The sequence below is a fragment of the Podarcis cretensis genome, assembly GCF_951804945.1.
Source record: "Podarcis cretensis genome assembly, chromosome: 10".
Lineage (NCBI taxonomy): Eukaryota > Metazoa > Chordata > Lepidosauria > Squamata > Lacertidae > Podarcis > Podarcis cretensis.
This window is the reverse complement of record NC_137179.1, coordinates 45953796-45980960: the sequence shown is the minus strand read 5'-3', so window position 1 is coordinate 45980960 and position 27165 is coordinate 45953796. Positions and strand designations below refer to the sequence as shown.

At 41.7% G+C, this 27165-nt stretch overlaps 3 protein-coding genes across 5 annotated transcripts in view; 2 read left to right on the top strand and 1 right to left on the bottom strand.

Moving 5' to 3' along the window:
- BEST3 (bestrophin 3) overlaps positions 1-18617 on the bottom strand; it is a 51251-nt gene extending 32634 nt beyond the window's left edge. For both annotated transcript variants that reach the window (XM_079994212.1, XM_079994213.1), the window contains exon 1: positions 18171-18617. The gene's annotated coding sequence lies outside the window, so the exon portion shown is untranslated. The remainder of the gene's footprint in view (positions 1-18170) is intronic.
- Positions 1-19057, top strand: part of RAB3IP (RAB3A interacting protein) — a 56753-nt gene extending 37696 nt beyond the window's left edge. For both annotated transcript variants that reach the window (XM_079994303.1, XM_079994304.1), the window contains exons 2-11: positions 6975-7250; positions 7399-7660; positions 9891-9986; positions 10597-10674; positions 12789-12992; positions 13747-13875; positions 14370-14482; positions 15965-16064; positions 16177-16246; positions 18624-19057. In XM_079994303.1, the coding sequence (XP_079850429.1) occupies positions 6975-7250; positions 7399-7660; positions 9891-9986; positions 10597-10674; positions 12789-12992; positions 13747-13875; positions 14370-14482; positions 15965-16064; positions 16177-16246; positions 18624-18706 (1411 nt within the window). In that variant the 3' untranslated portion in view covers positions 18707-19057. The remainder of the gene's footprint in view (positions 1-6974; positions 7251-7398; positions 7661-9890; positions 9987-10596; positions 10675-12788; positions 12993-13746; positions 13876-14369; positions 14483-15964; positions 16065-16176; positions 16247-18623) is intronic.
- A 3383-nt stretch (positions 19058-22440) lies between these two features.
- Positions 22441-27165, top strand: part of MYRFL (myelin regulatory factor like) — a 34443-nt gene continuing 29718 nt past the window's right edge. The window contains exons 1-4 of the mRNA XM_079994154.1: positions 22441-22806; positions 24743-24836; positions 26510-26577; positions 26688-26940. Of these exons, the coding sequence (XP_079850280.1) occupies positions 22761-22806; positions 24743-24836; positions 26510-26577; positions 26688-26940 (461 nt within the window). The 5' untranslated portion in view covers positions 22441-22760. The remainder of the gene's footprint in view (positions 22807-24742; positions 24837-26509; positions 26578-26687; positions 26941-27165) is intronic.

The following is a 27165-nucleotide window of genomic DNA, read 5'->3' as shown; positions in this document are numbered from 1 at the left end:
TTTACATCCGAATGAGCACAAAACTGGTTCTTGTATTCATTTCTTTGTTACCTGAAAATGTAAATCACTCCCTCTAATAGCTGGTTTGGCTGGTGAGTGCTGACAGGATCTTAGCCAAAATGAGGCCACTGAAGCAAGAGAGAATGATTGGCATGGTTCCCAGAAGTACAGAACATATTTGAGAAGAAATACCCTAAGAGCTGCCCCCCCACCCAAAAAACCCAGCCTGGCTAAAGCTGAGCATGCTGAGTGGACTCGAAAGGTACAAATGGAAAAGGGGGTGGCATTGAATGGATTGGAGTATCCTGGAAGAGGGCACAACTTGACTGAGCAGGAGTTTTGTTGCTGCTCTCATTTGTACTTGACTAATTCATCTTTTCACAATGAAGACAAGGACACTTCCAGACTAGAGCAATGCCGAATGCTAGGATCAAATTGTGTGTAAATTGGCCAGTTGGGAAGTCATGCTCAACCATAGTTGATCATGGCTGGAACAAGACTTGGGGGCTTGCATGCTCCCCCTCCCTTATCTGTCTCTGGCATGACTATGACGAGGTGATCAAAAGTGTCCATTTTTTGTTACCCATTTGTTATTGTTTAGTCGTATCCGACTCTTTGTGACCCCATGGACCAGAGCACGCCAGGCACTCCTGTTTTCCACTGCCTCCCGCAGTTTGGTCAAACTCATGCTGGTAGCTTAGAGAACACTGTCCAACCATCTCGTCCTCTGTCGTCTCCTTCTCCTTGTGCCCTCAATCTTTCCCAGCATCAGGGTCTTTTCCAGGGAGTCTTCTCTTCTCATGAGGTGGCCAAAGTATTAGAGCCTCAGCTTCACGATCTGTCCTTCCAGTGAGCACTCAGGGTTGGTTTCCTTCAGAATGGATGCGTTTGATCTTCTTGCAGTCCATGGGACTCTCAAGAGTCTCCTCCAGCACCATAATTCAAAAGCATCAATTCTTCGGTGATCAGCCTTCTTTATGGTCCAGCTCTCACTTCCATACATCACTACTGGGAAAACCATAGCTTTAACTATACAGACCTTTGTCGGCAAGGTGATGTCTCTGCTTTTTAAGATGCTGTCTAGGTTTGTCATTGCTCTTAATGATAGCATGTTGCTTTTTTCATTTTTGCTTCTGGAGGTAAAATGAATATCTTAATATGCCTGTTCCTGGAATTGAGCTATATCTGCACTGCTTGAACCATTCTGCTACAATAGTTTCTGGAGTAATCTCTTCCCTCGCCATTTATTTTTGCTAAAAGTTGAATTCTAAGACAATGCTTAGCTGTAAAATACGAATACTGTAGAGGTTTTCGTGCAATGCTGTCTCTAGAAACATTACATTATTTACTATAATTTGTTTACATCCTCTTCAGTGTCAATTACGTGCATTCCAAATCCTTTGTCTGAATGCAGCTGCCTGTCTTGCTAAAAATCCTCAGGCCTCAGTATCTGCTTGGTGGGGGAAGGGAGGTCAGGAGTTGCATCAGGTAACAACCAGCTCCCTTGGGGGTTTGGATTGCTGACTATATAAAACAAAGATTTAGCAATGCAGTGCCTTGGGAAGCTTTGACCCTCATGATTTTTATACAGTTGTTATTATTAAAGATGTTCATAAGACGATTTTTAGGGATTAAGCCTGGTCAAACACACTGAGTCAAAGTACATTAGATTCTATTGTAAATATTGAGTCTTGAAGAAAGGCACGGTATGGTCAAGTTATGTCTTCTGGTTAGGTGTGGACATTCTAAAAATAATTCTGGAGAATCTTCCTATCCAAATTTGGGTGCTTTGCTTCGGAAAATGTTCAGAGGCCCTAGAACAGAGCTTTCCGAGCTGTGTGTCGCAACCGACACGTTAGTGTGTCCGCTGCACTGTATAGGTGTGTCACACAAACACCCCCTGCTCTCCTCCTGGGGCCGGAAAGGGGTTAGTTTAACCTCTGTGGTTTGCTAGTAAAACTGAATTACTGTGTCGCAAAGTGATGTATGTCTAAAAGGTGTTTCACCAACCTGAAAAGTTTGGAAAGCTCTGCCCTAGAGAATGATCTAACTTAGAATGTTTGTTTCACTTGTATTTAATAAACAAAGCTAAAAATTTGATACTGTCAAACCTCCCAAAGACCATATTTGTAATTGTCATCCAGTCATTGCTACTAATGAGCTTATGAAATGAATATCTATCTTCTCTCTATCTATGTATTTTTGGGAAAATAAAAGCACTGAAAATTTTTCTGACCCACACTACTGATTTGATTACACCTTCCCATTTCGAATCTCTGGCACCCTATCTGCATAACTAGCAATTCTAAAATATAGACATGCTTTTGCTCTTGCAAGGTTGAATATATTGCCCTCAGCTGTACTTGAGGGATGATTCCAGCAGATTCCACACGGAAAATGCTTATATCCCTGTGGAGATGGCAGTACTGAATCATTGGCCATGCCCTTCTGGCTTGCACTCTTTATAAAGACTTGAGGAATGAGATTATCATCCCTCTTTTATTGTCCATTCCGGGTCGCCCAACCACTGCCACCGTGTCCTTTCTCTTGGCAGATCAAGATGAGCAGGTGACAGCAAAGTTTGCAAGGTTTTTAGCTGGGGCAATCAGAATAAGATCCACTATTTGACTATTGATTCAAAACCCTAAAATGTATTTTATATAATTGACTTTTTATTTCTCGTTTTATTGCTATGGCCGATGGCTGCCGCAAATAAAGATTCAATCATTACAGCAGAGTTAGCCAATTTGGCTAGCCAACAACAGATGTTGTTGGTTTATATTTCACCAGCCCCAGCCAGCATTACCAATGGTAGGGGTGATGGGTGTTGGGGCTCTGCAACATCTGGAGGGACCTACATTTGCTATCCCTACATTTCAGCAAGGCTCATGCCATTCATGACAGAGGAATGAATTGAAAATTTATTACGAAATGGAGAACTCTTTTGAATATTTCCCTCTAAACAACAACATGCACGGTACTTGCAGAAACATAGTGATTTCTGAGCTGTTGGGTTTGCAGTAGTTTTGCCTTGCCAGCCATACTTTCAGGGTGAGGAATTGTCCTGCAGTTTCCAGCTTATATCAGTTCTGTATATTTGACTTGTGATCCATGGAACTTGGTCTTTTCGGGTAGGCAATATAGAAAACCACAAGGTTCAGACTTGGTTACAAAAAGTAATTTGTGTGCCTGTGAACATTAAAAGAAGCTTTAATTCTCATTTATGTAGGCTGTAAGAAAAAAGGAGAGCACCGTATCCACTGTAGGCAAGAACTGAAAGTGTAGCTACACTTTTCTCCTTGTGTGCTTAAGTCAGGCATCCCCAACCTGCGGCCCTCCAGATGCTTTGGCCTACAACTCCCATGATCCCTAGCTAACAGGACCATTGGTGAGGGATGATGGGAACTGTAGTCCAAAACATCTGGAGGGCCGAAGGCTGGGGATGCCTGGCTTAAGTTTTATTACTGTCGTATAGAAACTGAGCGTTTAGTTAAGCACAACCGTAGAAGACTACGTTTTTAAAAGGAGGTATTATGCAAGTTTGTGCAAGCTGTATATTCAGGCTTTCTTCTTCCTTACAAAGCAAGCATTTGAGATGAGATGGGAGGCGATTTAGTTCTGGACAGTCTGTGCTTCTAGAAAACCAGTAGGAATACCAGGAAGTCCCTGTTTACTGTGCAGACTTGGTGGGGGGTTTCTTGGCAGAACACTTTGGCAGTTGGGAGATGAAGCCGCATTCCACAGAAAATTACAGTGTTTCTTTTGTGTGGCTGTTTCTTGGGTTATTTTCTTCGACAGTCAAAAGTTGGAGTACAGTTGTCAGGGTAGCAATTTATTGCACGCCACTTCTGCGCGCAGTATGCAATAGGAGCAAAAATAACATTTTGAATAGAACTAAGCTGCAATATACTTATGGAAAAAAAGGATTAAATGACTGAAATAGATATTAAGCTTTTACCTTCATGTTAGTAAGCAGCAGAATCTCTTTCCTCCCACCCACACACCCCGGCAAACACATCTTTTCCATAGTTGGAGCTTTCTCCATTTGTCCTGCATAAAATTATCTGAAAGCTCATAGCTATCAGATAACATAAGAAATATAATAAATATAATAGAATATCTGAATGCCAGGAATGAGAAACAAGCTATGTTGATCTTTGTGGATGCGGAAAAGGCCTTTGATAATATATCATGGAATTTTATGTTTAAAAAATCTGGAACTTATGGATGTAGGTTCAGAATTCTTTAATGGAATAAAGGCAATATATACAGAACAGAAAGCGAAGCTGATAGTAAACAACTATACAACGGAAGATATTAAAATAACTAAAGGTACAAGACAAGGATGCCCATTATCATCACTACTATTCATCTTGGTGCTGGAGGTTCTGCTAAAATCAATAAGAACAAATGAAGAAATAAAAGGGGTGTCTGTAGGAAAAAATGAGTATAAAGTTAAAGCATTCACGGACGATTTGGTAATGACAGTGGAAGAGCCAGTGGGAAGTGTTAAAGGAATTCTTGAAGAAACAGAACAATTTGGACAAGTCGCAGGATTTTATCTAAATAAAAAAAAGACTAAAATTATTGCTAAAAATATGGACCAAGAATTAATAGAGGAAATGCAACAAAGGACAGGATTGGAAGTGGTGAATAAAGTGAAATACTTAGGAATATGGTTAACCCCCAAGAATATCGATCTGTATCAAAACAACTACCTACCTGTTTGGAATGGAATAAAAAGGGATTTGGAGGTGTGGGGAAGATTGAAATTATCTTTTTGGGGGAGGATATCTACGATAAAGATGAGTGTGCTGCCAAGGATGTTATTTCTATTCCAATCACTGCCAATAATTAAAGGGGCATCAATTTTCAAAGAATGGCAAAAAATAATTTCAAGATATATCTGGCAGGGCAAGAAACCAAGGATCCAGTTTAAGTTATTAACAGATGCGAGAGAAAGAGGTGGCTTTGCCCTGCCAGATTTGAAATTATATTATGAAGCATCATGCCTCTGTTGGCTAAAGGAATGGATTAAATTGAGGAATGGAGAGTTGTTGGATTTAGAAGGATTTGACAACAGATTTGGGTGGCATGCATATCTATGGTATGAAAAGAGGAAAATTCATAAAGGCTTTGAAAACCACATCTTCTGAAGATCATTGATAGAGGTGTGGGAGAGGTACAAAAATTTGTTGGAACCAAGACTCCCCCACTGGATTTCACCATTGGAAGTGATGAGTGTGAAAAAGATAAATATGAGGGGGAGGTGGATAACTTATGGAGAATTGATAGTAAGGGGGGGGGAATGGAAAATGAAAACTTATGAAGAGGTGAAAGAATTTGTTTATGACTGGTTGCATTAATATCAGATCAATGAAATGTTTAAAAATTGTAAAATGTGTGGATATGAAGGGAAAGAATCAAAATTTCAAACTGAGGTATTGAACAATGAATATAAAAATTTGTCTAAAATATATAAAATGTTGCTGGAATGGCATACAAAAGATGAAGAGGTAAAATCGGTAATGATACATTGGGCCAGAGATTTTGGTTATAACATACAATATGATGACTGGATGAAATTATGGAATGAAAGGTTAAAATTTACAGTGTGTACCGCATTGAAGGAAAATGTAATGAAAATGGTCTATAGATGGTACATAACGCCAGTAAAATTGGCTAAAATGTATAAAACATGTAACAAGTGTTGGAAATGTAAAGAAAAAGAAGGAACTTTCTATCATATGTGGTGGGAATGTAAAAAGGTGAAAGGCTTCTGAGAAATGATATATAATGAATTGAAAAAGATGTTGAGACATACATTTGTTTAAAAACCAGAGGCCTTCCTATTAGGATTGGTATGTAATGAAATTAATAGAAAAGACTGCAAACTTTCCAATACGCAGTAACAGCAGCAAGAATACTTCTGGTGCAAAGATGGAAGCAGGAAGAAATTCCAACAGTGGAAGAATGGAGAATGAAACTGACTGAATATGCAGAACTGGATAAACTGACTGGGAAGATTCGTTATCAGAAAGACCAAAAGTTTATTGAGGACTGGGGGAGATTTACAGAGTATCTGAAAGGCATATGTGATGTACAGACAATGCTTGTTGGTTTTGAAGAGTCTCTGTGAAAAATTAAGAAATATTGTAAAAAAGAAGTAAGTGAAAGGTAGAGGAATGGCTAAAGGCAATAGTAAGTTTAGAAATGCGTTAACAATAGAAACTTGAACGAAAGATTGGCAGAGAAATTGAGGGAAGTCAAAAATTGATTGTGTGATAAAGTATGAGTAGATTGTAGAAAAATGTTTGAAAAATGAATAAAAATTATTTTTAAAAAAGAAAGCTCATAGCTTTCATTCAACAGTTCTCCTATTTTTGGTTTAAACCTACCATCATTCCATGGTATCCTATATGTGTTGTTATCCTCTCCTTTTTCTAAGCATCTCAGAGCAGCAGCATAACATCATAGTACCCTTGAAAGGTAGGCACCATTAGACTTTACATCTGAATGGGAATGTGAAGCTGAGTTTCCCATCTGCATTGCTTCAGCCCCTGCCCCATGCTGATTCCCCACACCGATACATTAGGTCTCCAGCTGTTTTTTTGGACCACAACTCCCATCATCCCTAGCTAACAAGACCATTGGTGAGGGATGATGGGACTTGTAGTCCAAAAACAGCTGGAGATGCAAGTTTGGGAAACATTGCTCTAGAGCAGATTTAGGGGTTGTGCTGGGAGGGGATTCTGTTGCTAAAAGCACTTGCACTAGTGGAATTGTTTAGTTGGGTACCACCCAATGGCTTAAGTGATTTATTTCAATGGAACTACTAAGTATGACTTAGCTGTCATCCAATGTCGCCATATCTGGCCACACTGTTTGCCTCTCCGTTTCCTAAGGGTCATCTCAGGTAAACAAGCAATACAGCTGATGTAGTGTAATAATTCAAAAAATTATTCTCATTTTAGGACTTCGTATGATGAATCTTTTATTATGGCCAACGACACCCTGGAAGGTTTTCACGAAGTGAATCTAGCCTCGCCCACCACTCCAGATCTTCTAGGAGTGTATGAATCTAGTGCTTCTGAACAAACTACCTCACCCACGGTCATCTACCGGCTTCATGCCTCAGCTGTGTGCTCCACGCCAATTCAGCCGAGTGCCCTGAACGTCTCTGATCTTCCTACACAACCCGTCTATTCATCTCCTAGGCACCTCAATTGTGCAGAAGCATCAGGTATCAGGTTGGTTGTGAGAATCTTCTCTTGATGATCTAAGCAAGCTTTGTTGCAAGTCACTTTCTGGTGTATGTGTTTGTCTTTTGTTTTTTCATAATAATACTTTATGTGCAGCAGTATACATTGCTAAAATATGTATGCCTTTTTCTTTCAGCATCAGTGTTACAGAAACCATTCCTTGTTCTACCTCGGGACTCCAAGGTGCTTCGTCCAAATATGATAATTCCAGAAAGGCAAGTAGCAATGCCGAGAGAGAATTTTTGCAGGGAGCAACCATAACAGACTCCGCTGAAGGAAGTGATGATGTTTTGGGACTGAGCACAGACAGTCTGTCTCGCCTACGGAGCCCATCGGTTTTGGAAGTCAGAGAAAAGGGCTATGAAAGATTAAAAGAGGAACTTGCTAAAGCTCAGAGGGTAAGATTAATGTATATGGTATGTTTTTTCAGTTCTGTGTAAGTGCAGTTTACTGTTGAGCGTAGAATTCAGCATCCTGAAAATCTTGGAGTTCGTGCAAACTTCCAGACTTCCTTTATTTATTCTCTTAACGTCATTGGTATATTGAAAATTGTTCACGAGGTGCTTAATAAAAATAAAACTTGTAAAATCAGTTGGAAGGAACCCCAAGGGTAAAAAATTTAAAATAGAAGCAGACAGACCTTCAAATTTCAGTCTTGATCAAGAGGTTTTCCACTCTAACATTCCAGAAGAATAAAAATGTGATTGATTGCCTCTGAAAAGTAGGCAAATAACAAGGCCTATATGGAATAGCCTCTCGTTGGGTAGATTGCAGAATATGCTCTGCTCTTAGCAGAATCTAACCTTGCATCTGAACAAAACATGTATATATAGTGGGGAGAGTTAGGACTTCTTATAGAAGACTTTCCATGACCTGGGCCCACTTAATGCTTTATGTTAAAGTACCTTTAACAGGGCCTGGAAACAGTCTAGTAAGTAACAGAGATGCTGTAATATGACCCCATAAAGTTCATTGCAGTAATTGAGTGTGGAAGGTGCATGGATGACAATGGCATGTCTCTGTGATGATGAAGACTGGCTTCAAGCTGCATGGGCAATGTTTGACGGAATCTCAAAGGTTGTGAGATAAAATGTCAATATGAATTTCAGTGGTTCAAGGGAGAGTATTTCATTGCCCTGTACCCCCTCCCTATGAATAGTAAAGCAATTTAAACTACAAATATTTGCCAATTCAGTGATTTATACAGTACTATCCTTCAGGTACAGCATACTTTAAGTGTTAAAATACATAGTTATGAATAGCCAAAAGGGCATTTTGCAAAGCTATCATTACTCTTTCTTATTTTCTAACAGGCCTCTAAGAACGTGCTGTTAAAAGTCCCCCTCCCCCCCAAATTTTCTTGCTAATTACATAGGCTTATTTAGCCAAGCTTAATCATTCAATCTCTTTTAAAATGAATATTATTTTCACTTCAGTATCCTGATGGTGAGGATGTTGATGTTGTTAAATGTGTATATTGTCCTTCATCCGTACATCTCAGGCCTTCAATTCTGTATCTATAAAATGAACTTAGGTTGACTGATTTTCGTTGGAAAAGTGATGCAAGTCTTGGGTTTTCCCTTCACTCATATAAATCACATATGGCCATAGCCTGTGGAGATGCTGTGTACAATGTAGGCATTGATGTCATGAAAGAGAAGGAACGATCCTTCTGCTTGGTTTCTGTTTTTTTGTTTTGGCCAGGTCAGCATTGCTTTAAGCCAAGACTTCTCATGTCTCAATCTTCAAGCTGCTTAGTCTAGAGTAGCCCTAGTCATATAAACAGGGCTCTTTCTAAGGAACAGGCCTTGGAACTGCCTTTTCAGCTCACCTTGCTTTCAAAATGAAACCCTTTGCTACTTTGCAATTTTGCCGAGTTGCTTGTGAGTGAGCTTTGCAAACCTTTGCAAATCTTATCCATCATCCCGAAAGTATCCTGTTACCCTCCTGGAGATATAACTCTTTGTTTTCTGTTCTGTGTGAGCTTGTCACGCGTGTCTTTTAAATATTGGCTGCCCCCTGGTGCTGTATACTTACTAACACTGGCAAATGAAAAGGTGAAGGGATTGTTTCCATTTTGGTTCATTCTTGATGTCTTTGGGGGGAGAGGCAAGGGTTGTTTTGCTGCGATTCCTACTTTGCCTGAAAGTATATCATCAAGCTGAAACTACTGGCTATGCACCAGTAGCAATTCCCATGAAGAGCTTGTATGGAGCAAGGTTTCTGTTCCAGCAAAAGACAAGCAAGGGGCAACAAGGCAACCCATAAGAAGCAGTGGACCCTGTTTCTTTTGAAAATGTAGAGCAGAAGGACAGCAATAACTTCTCCTCTCTTTCCTTGCTATGCCCCATTGCTTCAAGCACTTTTGTCTCCAGCACAACTTGCTTCTGGTATGAGACCCACATCAGGAGAAAAGAGCAGAAAGGAACTCAATCTCTCATTCTTGCCTGCGTATTCCATTTCATGTAACGCCACTGCCCTTTTACACATGAACAAAGCAGACACGTGAGTAAAATGCACATGGCTGCTGTATCGTGTCTAGTTTGGTCCAAACATCTCTCTTCTGCCCAGGGTTGGAAAAGTCATAAATTATAACTCTCAAAGTCAACACCCATTTCTTTTTCTTAGGAGCTGAAACTGAAAGATGAAGAATGCGAGAGGCTTTCTAAAGTGCGCGACCAACTGGGACAAGAATTGGAAGAACTTACTGCCAGCCTCTTTGAGGTTTGTTTGGAGAGTTTTCTGTGGTAACACGCTTCGGATTGAGGTTGCCATTTGAGGATGTACTTGAATGTCTCCCCTCACCCCACCCCACCTTCAAAAATGGGAAGTTTGGGAAGTAATTTATTCTTGTAAGTTCATCTGCTAAAAATGAAGCAAATTTCTTCACCAGTTGGGGTGACAGCAGATTCACCGGTGTGTGTGTGCTCATGCCTGTAAATGCTGTTGTGTAGTCGAAATTGTCCAAGCCATGCTTCTCCAAATAAATGGCGGGTTTCCTGGGTGGAATAGCAGCTATATTATTGCCTTTTGAAAGGCAATCAAACTGCAAAGTAGCTGTCTCTTCTGATTGGACCTCGGACTCAAACATTATGTTTCCAGCACTTTCCGTCGCTTATCTTTAAGGTATGGGCGACTCGCCTGTCAGTGCACTTGAGACTTTCAAAAGCAACGTGAAGAGCAGCTGTGAGGTTGAGTGACTTCAAAACCTTATCCCTGCTATCTATTATTTTTAAAGACAAAAGAGAGCCACATTTCATAGCTTACTGTTTTCATTTGGCAGGAAAACCCGTGCAAAAGCATTTATATACCATGCAAATGTTTGTTCTTATAGGAAGCACACAAAATGGTGAGGGAAGCAAACATAAAGCAGGCGACAGCTGAAAAACAACTGAAAGAAGCACAAGGAAAAGTGAGTTAATGATATCCCTGTGACCCAGAGGGATTTGTTTTTGTGCGTATGCATTCCTTTCCCCAGCTTTTCACTCACAAAACAGCCTCCTCAAGTTGCCAACTGACCTTTGAACTCTAGGTGTTTAAAAAAACGCAGTAGTGGTGTCAAGCGATGAGGTTAGATGTGTAAAAACAGACTACGGTGGATTGGGACCCACGAGTGGGCTTTGGGCTAGTTTCAGGTGGGCCTCGGTACCAGAGCCTGCCTTGTACATCCTCATTGTGCCTTAGCTTTGTGGTTGGACCCAGTGCCAGTACCAACAACTTGTGCTGAGTAAAAGTAGGCAGGAGACAGATGTTTTGGATGACACAGGAAGGAAAGTCTCCTTTCTAAGGATAAAGGGCCAGAGGGCATGCTGAAGGCAATTAGAAAGTGAGGTGAAAGGTTAATATTATAAATAAAAATAGGGAATATAAAGGAAAATTGATAAGAGTGGAAAGCTGTTGCAGTTAGGAAGAAGTGAACGTGAAAGGACAACAGATGAGGAGGAGGAGGGAAACTTGAAGGGGGGCGGAATACAAAGTACAAGCTGAGTGTGAAAGAAGAAAAGGGGAAGAAATTACAGGAGTTGGGCAAAAATACTTTCAGGGGTAAATGGGGGTGAGAAGGGGAGAATATGAAAGAAAAAGTATTTTCTTATAGAGCCCTCTGGATCAACAAATTCTGCCCCAAATGGGGAGGCTGAGCAACACTAGCTTGAGGAAAGCTTATACAGTGGTACCTCTGGTTATGAACTTAATTCGTTCCGGAGGTCCGTTCTTAACCCGAAACCGTTCTTAACATGAGATGTACTTTCACTAATGGGGTCTTCTGCTTCCGGCGCGCCCCCGGCACGCGACTTCTGCTCGCATCCCAGGCAAAGTTCACAACAAGGAGCATCTACTTCCAGGTTAGCGGAGCTCATTACCCAAAGTGTTTGTAAGGAGGACGGTACATAACCCGAAGTTCCACTGTATATGAAATTCTTTGCCGCAAGGAAAATGCTGTGACATTTTGTAATATTTTTTTTTGGTAATTTCCAGAGGGGGATTAGATATCCAGTAGAAAATGACGTTAGTAATTGTGAGCTGGTGGTGTCAAGCTCTGTCTCCATCCGACACTATTTAGTGATTGTTTGGCCTCGGTGATTCTCATTCATGTAACCTATAGAAATATTTGTATGACAATTTGAACAAATATCTGAGCTAGTTCTTGCCAGAGGTCTAATTTATACTACTCACTTGGAGTTGTGTCATTATTTCCCTTTGTAACTATTCTGCAGTATGTTACAGACTTCAGCTGGAACATTCCTTGCCCCTTCAGTCACTAGAGTTCTGTTTTTCTAGTTCAACAGTGAGCTGAGGTGATGGACTCCATTTGTAGCGTACTTAGCGATGAATAATTTCCTCCCCAGTGGACTTTTGTGTTTAGTCTGTTTCCACTGTATGGCAATGTGAGGAAAACGAAAGAATGACCATGAATGGTAAACTGAAAGATCTGTTGAACAAGAGGATATAAAGTCGATTGCTCTCTTTCTTTTGTGAAAATGACTTTATGTTGTGACTCTGGGGCACACAGGTGTCTTCCTTTCTCCTGGTTTTTAACAAAACAGATCTTTCAAGCAAGTGAAAGGGCAGAGAATGAAACTAATAGCTGTGGCAGTAGTGCCACGCAGCGTTGCTGTTAAAGGACTCTTACGTGGTGACCCCTAACCTCTGTAGCTAGCCCATTGCTGAGATTTCACCTTCAACTCTGCCAATAAGGCATCGCACAAGTTACTCATGTTCAGAAATGCCCCAGAGTGTTCTTGTCGAATTATCCAAAAGCAAACCCCAAACTAATTCAAATATACGAAGTCTGCTAATGCAGAGTTCTGAACGGATAAGCTTTCTTCTGGCGTCTTACTGGCGAGTCCTAGGTCTCCGGGGCTAGGTCCCTTGGTTACTTCAGGTCATTTTGGCTACAAAATACTTTATTCCATGAAGGATTTTGTCACAAATGAGTGACTGTAGTAGAAGCAGCTTTTGCTTGCTTTCCAGTCAATTATTTCCAATCAATTATTTGGTCTCTCCTTTTCTTTCGTACGTGTTTAGATTGATGTCCTTCAGGCCGAGGTAGCAGCCCTGAAAACGTTAGTGCTGTCCACTTCGCCGACGTCGCCCACGAAAGAGCTTCAATCTAGCGGAAAGACACCCTTCAAAAAAGGCCATGCGAGGAACAAGAGTACGAGCAGCGCGATGGGGGTCAGCAACCAGGATGTCGCCATGATGCAGCCAATTGTGAAAGACTGCAAAGAGGTATTTCATGTTTGTATGTATTGTAGGTCTGCATCAAAACACCTGCAACGAACTGGTAGAAAACAATGGCACTTGGAAGCTGCCATAAGGCAATACCATCCACTGAGGCAATGGAACAAAGCATTTGCATTCCTCTTCCAAAGAACAGTTTCTTAATTCAGCTGCCTAACTGTGGCCAGATCACTCTGTTCCCCCTCAAAAAAGATGTGTACATTTTGCCTAAAGGACTGCCTTCAAGCTCTGTCTTTTGATTCAATTGTTTTTAAATTCAGCTCCCTTACCCCGTTAAACAGGTCTTTAGAATGACCCACAAAGAGAATATTTCTTATCGTCGTGAACTTCATAAAACTGGCTTATATCAGGTGTTCCATGTTGCTTTCCTTTGTGCGCTCAAAGAAAATAAGGCTTGCAAATTTAAAATACCTGCACCCTTATGTGAGTTAGTCTCAAGAGCATGAGCTGAGGTTAAGAAACAAAGGCAGATGTTGGCAGGTAACCAATGCCCTAATTAGTGATTGAACAAGGAGGGAAATATAACCTTTCTGCAACTTGACGCCTGTAGCTGTGGTATTAGGGTGTAATCTACCCATGTTAAATATGTGTAAATCAGTGGGACTTAGGGGTTCTTATCACTGTATAGTCATGTAGATTCTGTATTCAAGGTGATGTGGGTGTCATCTGCAGTATATGACTTTAATATGAATTTTGGATTCTTCTTTTCATTTTGTTTCATTTTGTTTTTTTTTAATGATAGGCTGACTTAGCTCTGTATAACGAATTCAGATCCTGGAAGGATGATCCCACTATGGACAGGGCATGCCCTTTCCTGGATAAAATCTATCAGGAAGATATCTTTCCGTGTTTGACCTTCTCAAAAAGTGAGGTAACGTTTTGGAACCATATACAGGAACTCGCTTCCTCAGGAGGCGGTGATGGCTACCAGCTTGGATGGCTTTCAAAAGAGGGTTGGACAAATTTGTAGCTATCAATGGCTACTGACAATGTTGGCTCCTATTTTCTGCCTCTATGGTCAGAGCAGAATGCTTCTGAATGCCAATTGCTAGAAACCACAGAATCCTGCTTGCAGGTTTTTCGCAGGCACCTGGTTGCTCGCTGTCCAGAGACTCAGGGTTCAGCTACCTTAGCAAAGAAAAAGTGTTTTATATGAGTTATAACACTGTGGCACCAGATGGCGCTGTAATGTCCCGTCTTTCATCAACGGGATTTCCCGTTACGAAGTTTACAGCGTGTTTTCCGAAACGTGTTTTTGATGTGCCTAGATCCAGCCTAAGTGTGCAGTTGTTTCAGGATAGCATGCTGTGTATTTAATATCTTTAGGAAATTTCAACAGATCTAAACTCCTTGCTCCATTTTCAGCTGGCATCTGCCGTCTTGGAAGCTGTGGAAAACAATACCTTAAGCATTGAACCAGTTGGCTTGCAACCTGTTCGATTTGTGAAAGCTTCTGCGGTTGAATGTGGAGGACCAAAGTATGTTCAAACTGGTGGAAACAGATCATGCAAGAGACGTGAAGATGCTATTTCAAAACAATGCCTGCCTGCCGGTCAGAAATGACTGGCATAGGTTTGCTAAAGGCCAGAAATGTCATAGGGTGCTGCAGAAAAGGGCCATGGGGTTTCTTTTCCAAGTGAGCTGTTTCGTGCCAAAGAATCACAATGTGCATGTGCATTCAGGCATAGGTAACATAAATGGCGGGGACGCGGGTGGCGCTGTGGGTAAAACCTCAGTGCCTAGGACTTGCCGATCGTATGGTCGGCGGTTCGAATCCCCGCGGCAGGGTGAGCTCCCGTCGTTCGGTCCCAGCTCCTTCCCACCTAGCAGTTCGAAAGCACACCTAAGTGCAAGTAGATAAATAGGGACCGCTTTCTAGCGGGAAGGTAAACGGCGTTTCCATGTGCGGCACTGGTGCTGGCTCGCCAGCTGCAGCTTCGTCACGCTGGCCACGTGACCCGGAAGTGTCTTCGGATGGTCTGGCTCACGGCCTCTTGAGCAAGATGAGCGTGCAACCCTAGAGTCAGACACGACTGGCCCGTACAGGCAGGGGTACCTTTAACATAAATGGCAGCTGCTGTGTGAACAGTGGGGCAGGCCTTGTCCGGAGTTCCTTTGAGGAAAGTTGGTGTTATGTGTCCTGAGTTCTCAGGCTCAGGATTTGGGGAGGCAGCTGGACCTGGGTGGGGTTCCTCTCCTTAGGAAGGAGCAGGTCTGTACTTTGGGGGGGTGCTCCTCACCTGTCTTGGAGGCTCAAGTGGCCGTGGTGGCTAGGAGTTCCTTTTTCCAGCAACAGTTGGTTCGCCAGCTATGGCCCTTTTTGACAGAAATGACTTCACTAAAATTTTGGAACTGATCACTCAAACATGATTCATTTTGGTATAATGTAAACATTGCCATGTCACTGCCGTAGACTCATGGAATTGGAAGGGACCCAGGCTTTATTAGTGTGATTCTCGCAACTTGACAGTGTACTATAAAGTTAGCATAACATAGTTTTTTCTCTCTCTCTGTAAATACTGCAAGTGCTTATTTGTATTGCCACATAATAGCTGAAAGTAGTGATAAGCACAGTCCTTTCAGTTATCTTTAAATATTTGTTGTGTCTTGACTTTGAAATTATAGTTAGCAATATATTCCACAGTTGAGAGTGCTTACTGGATATCCTTACCTCTGCTGTCCACCTGAGGTATATTAAGTGACTGAGAATTTATGGTGGATGTTCTCTCAAGGAGATTTTGGGATTCAATAAGCACGATTGAGGAAGAGAGCGTGAAAGCTGCATGACCACTGTGCACAACTATCGTTCACGATGTTAAGTGGTGTCTGTAAATCATGGTGTAAAATCAGATTGCAGATTTCTTGTTTAATTGTAGGCAACTGTACCAGACCTCAGTTTTCATGTAGTTTAGATATGTTTCAAAACAACAACAAACTACTTTTCTGTTCCATCCATACAGGAAATGTGCTCTCAGTGGACAAAGTAAAACATGCAAGCATAGAATCAAGTTGGGGGACTCAAGCAACTATTACTATATTTCTCCTTTCTGTAGATATAGGGTAAGTACTGGGGTTCCCTGTGCTTTGTTTGACTCTGCTCATGGAGCAGACAGTTGTGTAATGCCCACAATTAAGTATATTAAATTATAACACTTGCGTCTCTCTTGTGCAGATTACATCTGTGTGTAACTTCTTCACATACATTCGGTATATACAACAGGGGCTTGTGAAGCAGCAAGATGGTAAGTAAAGATCTATGTCTAATGCAAATACCAAAAATTACTTACTTACTGGTGAACTTACTGTAGGAAGGCTCTGTGTCTATCTGTAGTTGAGCCTTTTCTGACCCTAACGATTGCCTACTTGTTATTGGCAGTGACTGAGTCTCCATTCATTGAGCAAAGACTTCTACAGCAGCCTTTCCCAAAACATTGCCTTCTAGATGTTTGGGACTACAACTCCCATCATTCCATTAACATTGACTGAGCTGATGGGAGTTGGAGTCATACGACATCAGAAAGGACCAGAGCTTCCCCATCCCTGCTTTGCAACCTCTAGGGTTATGCATATACCATATGCAGTCGTACCTTGAAGGTCGAACAGAATCTGTTCCGGAAGTCCGTTCGACTTCCAAAACGTTCGAAAACCAAAGCGCGGCAGACATTTGTCTTGCAAAAATAGTTCACAAACCGGAACAGTCACTTCCGGGTTTGTGACGTTCGGGAGCCAAAACGTTCTGAAACTAAGCTGTTCGACTTCCAAGGTACAACTGTACTATGGGAATATGGACAAGAAGCAATACAGAAAGCGAGGAGAATTCTTCATAACTAAGCCTGAAATAATATAAGATTTATACCACCTAACTGTTGGTAAGATTTAGGAAGTGTCCCGAAAAACAGATTGCAATCCAAATTATAAATTGCCAGGTTATCACTGGATGCCGTGTAACCAGATAATTTTCTCTCCCTGTGCTTTAAATAACCAGAAAAGAATATTTTTTTTTGGAGGGGGGGATTCTAACAAATGCTGTAAATTCGGTGACTGCGACACACGGGCACACATGATTTATAGTTGTGGTTCAGGGGCCACCAACATGGTACGAGTGGGTATAATGGCATCCTTGTCTGGTGCCCACAAAGACTCTGAGCCCCTCCCCCTCCCCCGCCTCTTGGCCATAAGGTGACATAAGGCACCCTTGAAAAGTACATAGCTGAAGGAGGACGTTGGAAGAGTTGACACCCTTTTCCACTTCCTCTTTCAGCTCTGAATGCTTTCCAAGGCTCAGATGAATTCCGCTGGATCTGATCTTTGCTCAGCTCCCTTCTATCTCTCAGGGGTGTCAATGGGGGGCGGGGAAAAGTGATTGGAGGTGGGTACAGCTTGCGGCGCTTCCTGAAAACTCAGATTGCACCAATGGGCCTAAAAGGGCTTGGTGGACCCCTGTTCAAACCAAGTCTGGTAGACTAGTTAGATTCTCCCCTTCCCTCGTGCCCAACCACATTAAACTGGTAAGAAAACTGAACCCTCGGCAGTTTGATGACAGGTTAGTAGTGTTTCTAATGCAAAATGCATTAGCCAAGCTTTGTAGCAATGCTCTTGAGCTGCGTTATTTTTAAATACTGAATTTTTAGTATCTGAAAACTCAAGACCCTTTCCCTTTTCTTTCTTTCAAAAAAGAAAAGAAAAGAAAAAAGCCCCTGTTCCTGGCGCAGTGGATGATACTTAATGTTAGCATGTTAATGTTTTGGAATGTCTTTGTCTGACTCATATGACTTCTGCAACCAGTTTGCATTCTGTAAAAGGGAAGGAATAACATGAAAGTATACAAAAGTAGATAAGTATACAAAGCTGGGAGCTTTTAACGAAACTCGTTTCCCCAACATGTCTGTTTTCTTTGTTTTACCTTTTGTTAAAATTTTAAAAGGAAAGCAGTACTAGTAAATCTTAGTAAAATAACGCTAAACATACTACAGTGGTACCTCAGGTTAAGTATTTAATTCGTTCCGGAGGTCTGTTCTTAACCTGAAACTGTTCTTAACCTGAAGCACCACTTTAGCTAATGGGGCTTCCCGCTGCCGCCACGCCGCCACTGCGCGATTTCTGTTCTCATCCTGAAGCAAAGTTCTTAACCTGAGGTAATATTTCTGGGTTAGCGGAGTTTGTAACCTGAAGCTTATGTAACCCGAGGTACCACTGTAAAGGAAAAACGAAAACAATCACTTCATGGAAAACCAAGGTAAGTACAAAGCAGAGAGGGAGCCATAAGACAGCAAATGAAAAAAGGGAATGTTGCTAAGTAGGGTTTGGTGAAAGGGGGCATGATTTGGACCACACAGTCAAACAAAGTCAGATGTCAGAGGTGTTGCTCAGTGAAGTCATGCTTCACTGGGATAGGTAGCTTCATATGTTTGTTTATGTGTATGGCAAAAGTCCTTCAAGTGGCAGTAAAGTCCACTGGTTGAGCCTTAAGATAATGAGTTAATTTTTCTGAGACTCCTAAGAACAAAGCTTTCTTACACCAACAGTTCACCATAGTAAACACATGCTTCCATTTCCCTTTTTACAACCAATCTAGCTGCAACTAAAATGTCTTGGGTTTTTTCTTTCTTTCTTGTGCAGTGGATCAGATGTTTTGGGAGGTTATGCAGCTGAGGAAAGAGATGTCGCTGGCAAAACTCGGATATTACAAGGAAGAGCTGTAACTGCTACACTTCTGGTGCTTGCATGCACTTCCATAAATGTACATATCTTCAGAGTGGTTCAGAATCCTTGTCACAACATTAATATTTATTTTGAAAAGGGTCCAAGGCTTCTCCTCCTGTGCAAATTGCGCCACATACTCTTGGAGTTCAGCAAGATTATTTTATCTAAGGATGGACATTATTGTTTCGTTTGAAATGAAGGCAAGAGGATATTCAGGTGTACTATAGCGATTGTAACTTTAACAGTTGAGAAACGCAGGTTTGATGCTGTTCAAATATTGTGTTCATTTTTGTGTTCTGGAGAGTTTATAATGTAGGATTTCGACTTAATAAAAGTTAACTCAAACTTGAGTCCTGTGGTGTCAAACTTTAAAAGGAAAAGTGCGCATTCTGCAAATTGTGAGGGACATGTTTCTGCACAGATATTCCCATTACTATAGGGAACTTGGCGTTAATAGCTTGGGGTAAATATATATGGCAATACCAACCAAAAACTAGGGCTTTGAAGTAGTAAAGCTGCTTCAAAGTTGGTATCCCAAATTACCCACCTGGTGTCTTATGGGATTGGAAATATCTATATAGGGGTTTTCCTCTGGAGTAAAAAGGTAATGGTAAAGGATCCCTGAATGGTTAAGTCTAGTCAAAGGTGACAATGGGGTTGCGGCGCTCATCTTGCTTTTAGGCCGAGGGAGCCGGCGTTTGTCCACAGACAGGTTTCCTGGTCATATGGCCAGCATGACTAAACAGCTTCTAGTGCAACGGACCACCGTGACAGAAGCCAGAGTGCACGGGAACACCGTTTACCTTCCCACTGTAGCAGTACCTATTTATCTACTTTCACTGGTGTGCTTTCAAACTGCTAGGTTGGCAGGAGCTGGGACAGAGCAACGGGAGCTCACTCCGTCGTGGGGATTCGAACTGCCAACCTTCTGATCGGCAAGCTCAAGAGGCTCAGTGGTTTAGACCACAGCACCACCCGCATCCTTTGCCTTTTACCTCTGAGTGGAGAACATGAGAAATCCCTTCTGGACATTTAGTCCAACATCCTGTTCTCACAGTGGCCAACCGGATGTCTATAGGAAGCCTGCAAGCAAGGGCTCGGTACGACAGCCCCTCTGTCCACTTGTGGCTCCCAGCAGCTAGTCCTCCAAGTCATCCTACCCTACCCCCAACCTCTTTTTCTGTATCTTTTACAGAATCTTTTACTTTCTTGGTTTATCTTGTATGTTTTCTTATCTTACACCATTCTGTTCTCCACCCCTTTTCCTATATAAGCTTCCAAGGAGTGAAGATTTAAGCACCAGTTCTATTTCCTTCCAGAACCTAAAAAAAATGCTTGTGCACTTAATGTAAGGTGTACATATCCCAACCATTCAGTGTTTTAAAAAGAAAATAACTCTGACAAATACTAGAGGACCATTTTTCCTTGCCTTGTGTGCCATCTTTTCATGGCATCTGAGCTTTTGGCATATGACTTACCAGGGTATGGCCATAAACGTGTTTAAAATACCCCAGAGGCCAAGTCACATAACCATGCTGCTAGTGGCCAGATGCTGCTTTTCACTCAATCTGGATTGTGTAACTAAACAGGCAATCTGGGTATTTTGCACATCTATTCCATCTTTATTTATGGTACTCTGCAAATATCCTAATGATGGGCAGGCCTTTTTGGTAATGTCTATCATCCAAGCTGATCTACAAAAATTCACCAAAGCCCTACTCAGAGTAGACTCATTGAAATGGATGAACCTGAGTTACATTTATTGATTTTAATGGGTCTACTCTTGAGTAGGACTAGAATACAACTCCATCCCATGATAGTGTATTAAGCGTAACCGTAAGAAGTTGGGGTGTCAAAGTTGGACTCATCCATTGTCTCCCGAGACAGACAGATGCCAGCAACAAGGAGTTTGGGGGGCCGCATGCCAATGGTGGGCAGGGCCAGGCGCAAAAGCAGGCAGAGAAATGAATGTGAGTCTTACCATTGTATAGTAGGCTAGTTCATACGAACATTTGTACAGTCTTCTCTGTCCTCCAGCCAGGTAAGCAAAAAGTAGGACCAGAGTTTTGGCGGCACATTCCTGCCAGGCCAAAAGGAGGGTAAAAAACAGGGCTGGTAAGGAGTGTGGTTCCTGGGACCAGCTAGAGAAGCAGCCAGGAGGGCTGCATTTGGCTCCCTGGTTTGCAGTTCCATCCATGGTTCCCCATAGTTCCTCTAAGTATGCTTCATGGATTTAAGCTGGAATTGATTCCTTGGAGTTCCCTTCCTCAACAGAGAAGTTTTGCTGTTTTCCTGCCATGAGGGTAAATGGAGAAAGACAATTGCAAAGTTTTATTTGTGTTTTTCCTTTTTTAAAAACATCTTTATTGAAAGTTCAAAAAGTACATAATTATATGTGCACTAAACATGGTTAGACATAAATGAAAAAGAACGAGAAAGAGAACCCGTGTAGAAGGGAAAATAAAGGGGGGAGGGAAAAAAAACCCCCAAACTATATTTTACAAGGTGGGTATTGTAATTCACCAGACATTGACCTTTTACAGTATTTGTAAGAATGGATTCCAAATATCACTGAATTTGTCCATGGCAAATTGCAAAGTTAAAATTTATGCTCGTTTTGCAAAAAAGTGCACAGGAATTAAAGCTGCCTGAAACTTCATTAACTATTTTACCAAATACAGGTCTGTGTGTCACACACACGGCAAATATATTGGAGGTTTGTGGTACTATACATCAAGTACATAAGAAGTGCAACTATGGGTGGAGAAGAATGAAGTTTGTTCTGTATTTCACTTCCTGGACTTTAAACATGCAGACTGGAATATACCATATTTTTTGCTCTATAAGACTCACTTTTTCCCTCCTAAAAGGTAAGGGGAAATGTGTTTGCGTCTTATGGAGTGAATGCAGGCTGTGCAGCTATTCCAGAAGCCAGAACAGCAAGAGGGATTGCTGCTTTCACTGCGCAGTGATCCCGCTTGCTGTTCTGGCTTCTGAGATTCAGAATATTTTTTTTCTTGTTTTCATCCTCCAAAAACTAGGTGCGTCTTGTGGTCTGGTGCGTCTTATAGAGCGAAAAATACGGTAATTATCCTTCACGTTTTACACTTGCTTTGCTATACAGGGGTTGGCTTCAAAAATAACAACAACCCAAATGTCAACTGTATTTTAAGATAAAATACGTCTGGAAATGTATATAGAGATAAAAATTAGCATTTTAAACTTTTATACAGATTTTTTGTTGTTGTTGTTTAATCAGATTAATGCAGAAATGGGACAAAACAGATTTATGAATGAATGTATCGTAACATTCCTACCCCAACTTTTCTCCAAGGATCTCAAGGTGGCTTACATATTTCTCCCCCTCACAATAAACTCTGTTTGTTGGTTAGGTGGAGAGAGAGGGACTGGTTCAAGGTCACCCAGCCAAGTTCATTGCTGAGTGGAGACTTGAACTTGGGTCTCCCAGATCCTAGCTCAGCAGTCTAACCATTGTAGCACAGTGGTGTAACAAGCGACAACTCGAACCGTGACTGATCATCAAGAAATAGCTTCATCTTTAGACTAGCTTTTTAAAAAGAAAAGAAAAAGCAAAAAATCCGATCGTACCTCCATTTATAGCATTTGCCTTAGCTATACATAAACACATGCAGAGGAAGGACAGGCAAGAGATAAGCAACCTTTGTTGCCTCCTTAATTGCACACATGCTGCATAGCAGAGGGAATTAAAGGGTAAAGGTCCTTAAGGAAGGAAACACTCACTGGGATCAGCATTACGTAAGGGGAAAATACTGTACACGTTTTGGTCCTAAAGTTGTGGCAGGATCTTTATTTGGTGCTGTAACCTTCAAATCTGACCAGGAGCTCATTTGCAAAAGTCCTGGATTCCCTCCGGCACGCGTAGCCTGTGTGTTTTGACAAGAATGAAGGAGATCTTTTTTGGACATGTTGGTAGCCCTCTGAAAAAGTGCCAGCTCTCTGTAACTAGCTGAGCAAGTCTGAACGCTCGCAAAGTGGTTTGGGGTGCAAACTGCTGCCTCCTCCTACTTGCCCATGGATGTTGTGGGTGAAAATGAGGCTCTTCAACAGTTCTTCGAAGGTAGGTGGCCAGCGGCTAAAGTCAAAGATAGTTTTGTCCATGCTAAGGGAGTGTGTTGTATTTTCGTTGCCTCTTCTGATCACTCCCTATTCATATACACCAAAAGATGACTTACTTTTTGCTGGGCTATTCTCCCAATTTCGTTACCAAAGAGAGCACATGTATTGAGTGGGTGGGGCCATGTGAATGACTAGAAAAGAACATATTTTAATATATTTATATCTTGCCATACCTCCCAGGAACTTGAGACTGATTCATTTATGATATTTATATATTATGCGGGAGGCAGTGGAAGACAGAAGTGCCTGGCGTGCTCTGGTCCATGGGGTCACAAAGAGTCGGACACGACTAAACGACTAAACAACAACATGCTTCTTATTTGGACTACAGGGACTACAGAGTATATGAAGCATAAAATCAAATACGTACAGTGCTACCTCGGGTTAATAACTTAATTCGTTCTGGAGGTTTGTTCTTAACCTGAAATTGTTCTTAACCTGAGGTATCACTTTAGCTAATGGGGCCTCCCGCTATGTGATTTCTATTCTCATCCTGAAGTAAAGTCTTAACCCAAGGTACTGTTTCTGGGTTAGCAGAGTCTGTAACCTGAAGCATCTGTAGCATGAGGTACCACTGTAACTCAATACAGAGAAAATGTAAACAGACCTCAGAGCAGACATAAAGCCATTAAAATGGGTAAGATTTTTAAGTGTTTTCCTGGTGCCTAAAGAATGGTAGTGTTGGTGCCAGGTAGTCTAGGTCTAGTGCTATGCATGACTACAACAACAATCCCATGAGGAAGTTTAGGTTGAAAGATGATCACTGGTGTGAGCCCATCCAGTAAACTTCATGGCTGAGTAGAGATTTGAACCTGAGGTTTTAACACACATGAATGTTCACCATACTGTCTGCAGCTTCAAGCTGTGATCTTATCCAGCACTGCATGCGTGTGGGGTTTTAATTTTAAAAATCTTAGTACGGACGTACCCCGGAAGTTGAACAGAATCCATTCCAGAAGTCCGTTTGACTTCTGAAAAGTTTAGAAGCCAAGGTGCGGCTTCCAATTGGTTCCCGATTGCGCAGGTGTGCTGGAAACAATAGTGGAAGTCATGCCAGATGTTCAGCTTCCAAAAAAATTTAGAAAACCAGAACACTAACTTCCCATTTTCAATCGTTCGGGAGCTGGAACGTTCAACTCCCAAGGCGTTCGGGAGCTGAGGTACGACTGTACATTTAAAAATATTTAAATGAACAATGATAAGAGAATGAACTTCGTAGTCATTTTGTTCAGAAAACCCTAAAATCCTCTGGCAGCAACTTTACATGCATATTAATCAAAACATCTTCCTGAAATCTAACCACATATTCACACATATTCACATTAGCCACATCCCATATTTTCTAAGCTATAATTATATAAAGGATAATTCACTTTGTTTTTTAGTATTGGACAACTAATACATATATTTATGCTGCTTGTGGTTCTGTAGTCCCCCTCTCCCTTTGACATTATAATACTATTGTGCCTGATATATCTATATCTATATCTATATAGATATATAAATATATATAGATATATAGATATATATATATTAAGAATATTAAAAACAGAATAAAACATCAAACATTTAAAAACTTCCCTAAACAGGGCTGTCTTCAGATGTCTCCTAAAAGTCGGATAGTTGTTTATTTCCTTGACATCTGATGGGAGGGCGTTCCACAGGGAGGGCGCCACTACTGAGAAGGCACTCTGCCTGGTTTCCTGTAACTTCGCTTCTCATAGTGAGGGAACCGCCAGAAGGCCCTCGGCGCTGGAACTCAGTGTCCGGGATGAACGATGGGGGTGGAGAATTATGTGGTCACTGAAAAAAATGAATATATAACAGCATTTTTCAGCCGAAAACCATAGCCCGAATTCTCCATGTTTAATCTTAAGGGCAAGACGTGCACAGAGCACTGGAGAATGCATTGGTGGATACACGGATGTTGGAAGAATTCATAGACAGTGACTTTGAATCATTTGGAAGCCTGTAAGTATGAAAAGTACACGGTTTTCCTCATCATTTCCCTCCACCCATTTCTTAAAATTGCACACAAATAATGGCAGGGATAAGGGACGCGGGTGGCACTGTGGGTTAAACCACAGAGCCTAGGACTTGCCGATCAGAAGGTCAGCGGTTTGAATCCCCGTGACGGGGTGAGCTCCCATTGCTCGGTCCCTGCTCCTGCCAAACTAGCAGTTCGAAAGCACGTCAAAGTGCAAGTAGATAAATAGGTACTGCTCCAGTGGGAAGGTAACAGCGTTTCCGTGCGCTGCTCTGGTTCACCAGAAGTGGCTTAGTCATGCTGGCCACATGACCCGGAAGCTGTACGCCGGCTCCCTCGGCCAATAAAGCGAGATGAGCGCCGCAACCCCAGAGTCGGCCAAGACTGGACCTAATGGTCAGGGGTCCCTTTATCTGTACCTTTAATGGCAGGGATGACGCCCCATTCCTGAAACAGGGTGAAGATCCATGCCTTATTCAAAATAGGTTTTTCAAGGACAAATGACAAATGAATGGCTGCTAAACAGCAATGAGATTTATTTTATCCCTGCTCCTGTGTCTTCCACCCCACATTGTTCAAGAGAGCCCCATACCTTCTGAATAGGCTTGGGGCGGGGAGAGGTTGTAGGGGAAAGCAAGGAATGGGAAACTTTCCACTGTGAACTTAGGACCTGAGCCAATATCTTCAACGGCTCAATTGACACTTCGAAATATCCTGTGGAATGGGAGGAACAGCAAATGTGCCCCAAGCTTCTGTTTAATGGAGCCATGCCAATGCCGAGAAAGGGGCAATATTATCAGTTCTGGATTGTGCTTCTTCCTTTTCCATAGGCAACTCTTTGAATATGTCAATGCATCATATAACACATGTGAATGTGTGGTAAGACAAGTGTCAGCGGTCATTAGAATAGCGGACTCACTTTGGAAGGAGAAGGAAAGAGTAGAAGCGCTGCTATCATAATTTCCCAACAATCAATTGCAGATCTTAATAACCACAGTTTCTCTTCAGTACTTGTTATCATGCCATCCGTGGGGGTTGCGCTAGCCCACACATTTATTGGGCTCATCAGGAATCCTTGCAGAACGATACCTTAATAGCTCACGTAACATGTAGATCTGCTTTAAAAGCTATCCGCATGGCCTTGGCATAGCTAACAAATAGGTTTGTGGGGTTTTTTTTTGTAAACACATAGAAACTACATTTTTTAATTTGTAATTTTATTTTTTATTTAACATAATTGTTACAAAATATAAGCAAAATATTGCAAATACATACATACATATATATATATCAAATAAGCACATATACAGTGGTACCTCAGGTTAAGTACTTAATTCGTTCTGGAAGTCCATTCTTAACCTGAAACTGTTCTTAACCTGAAGCACCACTTTAGCTAATGGGGCCTCCTGCTGCTGCCACGCCGCTGGAGCATTTCTGTTCTCATCCTGAAGCAAAGTTCTTAACCTGAAGCACTATTTCTGGGTTAGCGGAGTCTGTAACCTGAAGCGTATGTAACCCGAGGTACCACTGTACATGAAAGAAGGAACAAAAGAGAAAAGAAGAAGAAAAATAAAGAGAAAAAAAGAAGAAGAAAAGTTGGAAGATACATTTTTGTTATCTGTATAATGGCTTTTGCCCCTCTCGACTCCAATTCTAGGCAAAACACGCTCCCAGACTCCCCGCCAGATTCAGGATCGGAGCCCTGCTCTCCCCCACAGACCAAAGGTTGGTTGTGTGAGTTCTGATTGGTTGGCATTCTGGACTGGGTGTTCAGTGTTCATCTGAAGTGGTGACGCTGGATGATGCAATGCTTCTCTATCTCTCTTTCTCCACAGTCACGTATTATGACATTTCATACCCTACTGGGTTGCGACCTTCAGCACCTCTCCCTTCCGTTGGGCCCACCAATAAGTTCTCTTGCAACTTTTTTGAGACTTCTTGTAAGACAAATGCTATCGGACAAGCGTGTGGTGCACACCATGACTTCAGTCTGAAGACAGGCAATGCGCCAACTCCCTGGAATAACTCCACGCCATCAAATAATCATGCTTTAAATGGCTCCCCGTTAAGACCCTCTCACAACCCCAGGTAATTTAAAATATATATTACTGTAACCAGTGCTTTCCTCCTCATGGATTAGCAAGAAAAAGTGTGAAGAAGAAAATGATTCTGATTTAAATTTCACCTGCAAAAAGAAAGAAAAAAATTCTGCTGCATCTTTCAGAGGCTCGTCATATTTTAGAGGCATTTCCTTTTGTAGGAAAGAGCTGCTGTCAGCAAATTCATGTTGTTAAGGCGCACAAAATAAGATTT